Source organism: Seriola lalandi, unplaced genomic scaffold (genome assembly GCF_002814215.2).
Source record: "Seriola lalandi dorsalis isolate HSWRI2012SDOR001 ecotype SW California unplaced genomic scaffold, Sedor1 jcf7180002054850, whole genome shotgun sequence".
NCBI lineage: Eukaryota > Metazoa > Chordata > Actinopteri > Carangiformes > Carangidae > Seriola > Seriola lalandi.
Window position 1 is genome coordinate 2690758 of NW_019525403.1, and position 6634 is coordinate 2697391.

Consider the following 6634-nt stretch of genomic DNA (forward strand, 5'->3'; position numbering starts at 1 on the left):
GGACAGACTGAAAAGATTTTAGGACCAATCCTGAGCATGTCAGTAAGTTTTTATGGGATGTAAATGTTTTTAGAAATGTTAATAATCTCACTGAGCTAAGGCTGAGTTGTGGGAAGGATGTTTCTGATGTGTAAATTGCATCAAAGCGATTGAGAAAAAACTAGTGTTGTATGGAGAGACCTGCAGTTACTCACTCCGACCACTGGATGGTGCTGATCACTCGCATCTACTCTGATTCTATTTCTGCTCCTTCTCTCTTCTATTTCACATCAACATCAATGTTCCTGTTGAACTGATGAGTGTTTACTGAATAAACACAAAGGTTCCACAGGTAAAAAGTAATGTGGAAGGTTTGGATGATGGTGAATCCTGACAATCACACTCTTAGTTTACTGGTGAGCTGAGGCAAATGACACAAACAAAGTCCAACAGTTCTTCCATAGAGGTCACAGGAAATGACTGTATGAATCCTCACATTTTTATTTTTAATGAGCCGATCCTGATTAGTTTGCAGTGAATAACAAAGACACAAAAGCTACATATTACATATTGATAAAGCAGTAGCAGTATTCTGACATTTACTTGTCTTTTCACAATAAAAGCATCACTGTTTTTATCCGTGTTTTGTCTTTCTGTGAATCTACTGAACTGACTCAGTTCAAACTGTAAGAAAGGATGAGTTTGTGTCACTTACTGAGTTGCTCAATGAGTAAGAGAACCAGAGAGGACTAATGTCCAACAGTCTAATACCTCTGGTTAGGTAATTGTCTGACCAATCAGCTCAAGCTGTTACAAAACTGACTGGGAGTTCTAATGTTGTGGGCTCAATTTTTATGGCAGTCAGTGAATTTATGACGTCTGACACTCTTGATAAACATATAAAATGTAAGTTGTTATATATATATGTATATATTTCCACTCTTCAACTGTCCAGTGTCCACTGTAGTGTCAGGTTTCTGTTATTGGTGGAACTGTTTTTATCCATATATACTCTCGAACACTTAAACTCCACAGAGAAAACATTTGTTTCAGAGCCCCAATAAATTTAATTTGATATAAAATTGAACTGAAAAAAAAAAAAAAAATTACAAAAATTGGTTTTCCCCAAAATAAAACAAATTAGAATTAAAATGCATTTGCAAATAAGCAGAACAAGTCGATTAAAAAAACAATGTAATGCAAAATAATGTGTCTTTAAAAAGCTTTGTTAAGAGAAGCTTCCATCAGCAGCTCTTCAGGATCAATCTCCACAGGCTAAAACAAAATAACAGACACTTCCTGCTTCTTCCCTTCAGTTCTTCCAGGTATAGCTGTAGTTATTCATGTTGATGTGAGTCAGAGAGCTCTTCCCCAGGCTGGAGGGCTGCTGCAGCTGCTGGATGGAGGCAGGGTGGAGCCCGCAGCCGGACAGGTCCACAGAGGAGGTGGTGCACTGCAAACACAGACACTTGAGTGAGCGCATGTTTAGTGAATGATCACCAAAAGAGGTACATGCACGAGAGAGGGAATTTGGTGCCAAGACTTGATGCTAAATCTGTGTTATGAGCTGTTGCTATGCTACCCTGAACAAGCTAATGTTAGCCTGTAAAGCCTATGTGTGTCTCCATGCTGAGCTGCCAGGTTGGGATATGGGGGCACACTCGGCCATGATCCGGTCTCTACAGGCTCCGAACCTGCATCTGGATCAGTTTATCTCCCGACAGATCCTCTCAGACTCAGCCTGGGCAGGAAGTGTCTGTGAACTGTCTTCTTCGTGTCTCTCCACAGATGGTCTATGAAGGTTCAGGTCTGGACTTTGTCTAAGACAGTCAGGGACAGTCAGAGACTGGTCCTGAAGCTTCGGGTCACGTGGAGCTGAAAAGTGAACCAGATCTCCTGGATTCTGGATCAGGTTTTCTTGGGAACAGTCAGATATTTTGGTCCAGATCTCTGTCTCACCATAGTTTGATCACAGAGGTCTACAGAGAGTTCCCAGGACTTCATGGTCTCTGTCCTGCAGGTGAGCTACAGGTGTGTGTCTTTCTGAACTCAATCAGCTCAGTTCACCACAGATATACAAATTCCTACAAACACTTTTACTTTGTGATTATGGATTATTGATTGATGAGCAATCAAATCTACAAAAAGTGAAGGTGAGCACTTTCCTGTCTTACCTGTGGCCTGATGTTGCCTACGTTCATGACAGCGGTCGGGGTGTGTGTGTACAGAGTGGCCGAGAAGTTTCCTTTCTGTGACGGACGGAGGAGGGCGGTGATGGCGTGGAGGGAGGAGGGGAGGACAGGTCCTACAGCAAGGAAAAAACACAAAGAAAAACGTGATCACACGAGGGATAAGCTCCACCTTCTTTTGATCTGATTGATCTAAATAAAACAGACTTGGACCAACAGGTGAGTATGATATCTATAGAAAATATTATTTATATATTAATCGTAGCTATTATAATAGCTATACTATTCAGGAGGAACCAATCAGCTTGGAGATGAGAGCAGGGAAGTTATTTAGAGACTGACTGACACATTATTATTACCTGTGATCTCCAGACTGCTGATGTTCTGGTACACAGAACCAACCTGGGTCTTCACGTTCACACTGCGGGCCTGAAAAACACACACTCGGACATATAACAGCTCTGTGTGTCATGTGTGTGTGCGTCTTAAAAAACGGCACCAAAATTGCAGAGTAAATTCAAAATGGCTGACTTCCTGTTGGATTTAGGGTCTTGGCATGTTCCTTGTACCAACTGATTTTCACACATGTAGGTGAAACACTTCTACTTCATTGAGATGTGTGTGCGTACCTTCAGTGTGTGCATTGCCGCTCCTCTGAAAGCGACGGGGGCCAGCAGCGTTGGCGGTAACCCGGCCTGCGAACCGGCCGCAGCCACCAGACTCTTACAGTTAATGAGGAAGTTGATGAGGGTGAAGGTGTGAGACCCCTCCACGCACACCACCGATTCGGGTTTATGGTCCAGACACACCGTGTGACCCTCCTTACGGCTAAGACCGGAGGTCAAGGAGCTGTGACCAGAGTTTCTTTCTGCTGCGTTCAATGAAATTCAGACATGTTGCTACGGACACGGCAGAAGGATACAGTTGTATGCTGATGCTATCTGGCTTCTTGATTTTGTCCTGGACTCCCATCTCCTTCAGCCAGGAGAGGCCACCGTCATCATCATCATCATCATCATCGCATCCACCCTCTTCATCAGCTGCCTGACAGTCGACACCTTGTTTCATCTCAGAACACCTTCAGTAAAAAATACAAAACAAGATAAATTTTATTATTATTATATTATATATTTCAGAGATGTTCACAGTCTGACAAGTATAAGAATAAAATGCTGGATCATCATGTTTACAGTGTGATACTGGATATTTGAGGCTTATATTGATATTTGACATATATATAGATTTTTATACAGACATAATAATTTAAATCATGATATGAAGTACACTAGTAAAGTATTTAGAGTCAACGGGACTTTGTTTATATGGGAGAGAGAACACACTCACTCCTCCGCTCCCTCCCTGTGCTCCTCCTCCTCCCCCTGGTGCAGTGTGGGTTGGTCCTTGTTCTTCCTCTCCTCCTCCACTAGAGGGAGACTGAACTCTATACCTGCAGGTAATAAGTTCAATAAATGAGAGAAGACTTAAGGTTTAAAGACAACAATGTATAAAACATTTTTGCTTTTACTTTTCTACTTTTTCCATGTGTTTAAATACACAAACTTAGAACTCCTAGCTATTTTATTGACGTATTAACTTGTATGAAGAGGTGAGCTCCTCACCCTCAGCCTTCATCGCCTCTCTGAGACCCCGAGTTGTGGGAGAAATCAAAGCTGTGATGGTGGTGGAGCCGCCGAGACCCGCTGCCCTGAACAACACTGTGAACTGACACCACAGAAGAAGAGAGGGGGTAACCTTATGCCTTTCTTATTCGACAGGACAGTTAAAAGCGACGGGTAATGGGACGGAGGTAAGGGGTCGCCCCACGCCTACCTGATAGGAGCAGAGGTAGAAGTAAGGACAGAGTCTGGCCTTCAGGAGACTGTAGAGAGATGACAGACTGACCGACCTGAGACAGACAGAGAGAATACCGTCATGTGACAAGTCAGTGATGTGTTTTTGATGATGATGAAAGAAAGAAAATTATTCATCATAAAACAAGGAATAAGTGTCATAGAAATGTCATAGAGCATTCAGTTTAACTTTCTGATACATGTTACAACACTAATGTTATATTTTAAAACTAATTACGAGTAAACTGTTCGGAAAATCGTTGCTTCTTTTCATGTTTTTTAAGATAGAACCTTGTAAATCCGGTGATCTCAGGGTTACAAGGTTCTATCTGCATTTGACATGTTCCAAAAAGCCCCACTTAGAAAATTAATATTGTACCTGTAGAATACATTTAGGGTGTCTGTCATTTTTATGTATTAAAGAGAGCTGTTCCACATCAGTTCTGACATTTGGAATGCAAAAACTTTGAAGCTCAATATCTCCAAACTGCTCAGAACGCAGATAAAACCTTATAATATGTGGACTCACCATTCACTCATGAGACTCTTCTGCAGTGATGCATCCTGGGCCCAGGGGGTGCTCTTCCCTGTGAAGCTCCTCTCTGCATTGATCCTGGGAAACAGGGAGAGCCAGGGCAGGGAGGGGTGCTGCCAGTAGACCAGACTCTGCTGGAAGGCAGAGCGCAGCTCTGAGCAGGACCTGGGATCCTGTGGGGGGGGGGGGGGGGGGGGGGTAACAGGTCATCAGCGCCGTTCTCACTGTAAGGTCACGTGTACTACTGACATGAAGATGCTACCTGTAGACTGTGAGGCAGGGTGGTGAACTGAGCTCTGCAGTGCTGGCTCAGTCCCAGAGCTTCCTCCTGGGCTTTGGGCTGTTCAGCCCACGACAGCGAGAGCGGGGAGGTGAAGAGGAGGCGGGTCTTCAGGCTCCAGTCTGCCGGATACTCCGTGCAGATGGGAGGAGCTATAGAGGCGGGAGCGATGGCCTGAGGACTCTGGGAAGAGAACGGTTTGAATATCTGAACACACACATAACCAAAAAACATGTAGAGATGTGACTCATCAGAAGTAGAAAAAAACCTTCAGCAGGGGACTTTTTATGTCTTCCTCCTCTTCCTCAAACAGCGAGTCATCTTCAGAGAAAGTGAGGCTCTTCTACAGCAGAGGACAAATGATGATGGAATTATGAAAACATATTCCATCCAAAAACTTAAATGATCAGACACATGTGACATATCAACTGCTTTTCAGACATGTAGAAGAATAAGTAAAAAATATCTTTGTAACAGCGAGCTACTATAAGAGCTTTAACATGTTAGGTTCACAGGAAACACACAAACATGGGACAAACCCGTATCGACAACGTTAGCTAACGCTTAAGTTCTGTGCCTTTTTTAGCTTGACTAACAAACAAACCAGATTTAGCTAACTGACAATCTTTGTAACATTAATAATAATAAGAAGAACATTATAGGTCATAAGAAAAATAATAAACTTAAAAAATTAATTAAAAAATAAAATAAGTGGTCAATCAGATATTAACATGCATAGATATTCATATAGAAGTTGGACTTTAATATAACAGCATTTCACATATTTTTATATACTATTTCATTTATATAGGCATCAAATATAGGTATGGTTTTTAAGATATATCACTTACTTATAAAGTATTTTGCTAAAAGTATTTACTTATTATTGAATAGTGCAATTATTGCATGTTATCCTTGTTAAATTAAAATAAAAAAGATGCTCTATGGTCTCAGTGTTTGAATTGCAGAATGTACAATTATTTTTTTTAAAGAGGTCCTTACATGGATAAGAGGAAACGATAAACCATATCCAAAATGACAAATATCGCAATATATGATATTATCGCGATTCTGCCACTGAACAACAGCTCATAGTTATATTTGTCAAGTAGGCTACAGTTAGTAAAGCAGTGGAATGAGCTTCAACTATACTAAAATATCTCGCGATATTAACACAAGCCTAGCTACTAACTGTTATACTGTCCGGGATTTAGATTAAACACAGCTTTAATTCGAAGTGTTGGTGTTAGCACCGACCTTGCTGGAGATATCTCGGTGTTCCTGTTTTTCAGCCTCGGTCAAACTGGCGCTAAAAGATAAAACTCCTTGAAAGTCTGTCGTTGTTGACATGTCCGTCTCTCCCCCCTTCTCTGTTGGTCTCTTTATCCAGTCACTGTTTGTAGCTTCAGCATTCCCGTCGTCGTTATGAATAACAAACTTCTTTTTGGGGCTGTAAGTATTTTCAATGTTTGCGAAGGGGTTTCTGCGTTTTATCCCGCCTCCGGAGCAGTTCTGAGGGTTGAATAGCGGCCCCGGGGAGAAAGGCCGGACACACGCAGGGGATGAGCCGCTCTGTCCAGGACTCCTGGTGGAGTCCTGCCCGCTCGGGCTGGAGAAGACACCGGCATCGCTTCGGGCTCTTTTCCGCCTCATTCGCATGATTTCCGCCGGTCGCTTGAAGCTGGGCGAGTAGCCTGCTTGCTGAGACATACCAAGGACGGATGGTTCGAAAAAATGCCAGAAAATTAATGATAGAATTTTAAGAAAAACTCGACCCGCTGGTGTTTTGTTGTTGCGCCTT

General features: G+C 42.4%; 1 protein-coding gene across 1 annotated transcript; it reads right to left on the reverse strand.

Moving 5' to 3' along the window:
* Positions 1-432: 432 nt before the first annotated feature.
* On the reverse strand, positions 433-6634 carry donson (DNA replication fork stabilization factor DONSON). The gene is made up of 12 exons (XM_023426949.2): positions 6091-6634; positions 5102-5176; positions 4816-5016; positions 4548-4726; positions 3999-4074; positions 3788-3890; positions 3513-3615; positions 3091-3246; positions 2798-2996; positions 2528-2597; positions 2154-2284; positions 433-1432 (listed from the first exon to the last, which is right to left on the reverse strand). Exons 1-12 carry the CDS (start codon positions 6541-6543, stop codon positions 1292-1294), a joined length of 1887 nt encoding a protein of 628 aa, XP_023282717.1. The 5' UTR covers positions 6544-6634; the 3' UTR covers positions 433-1291.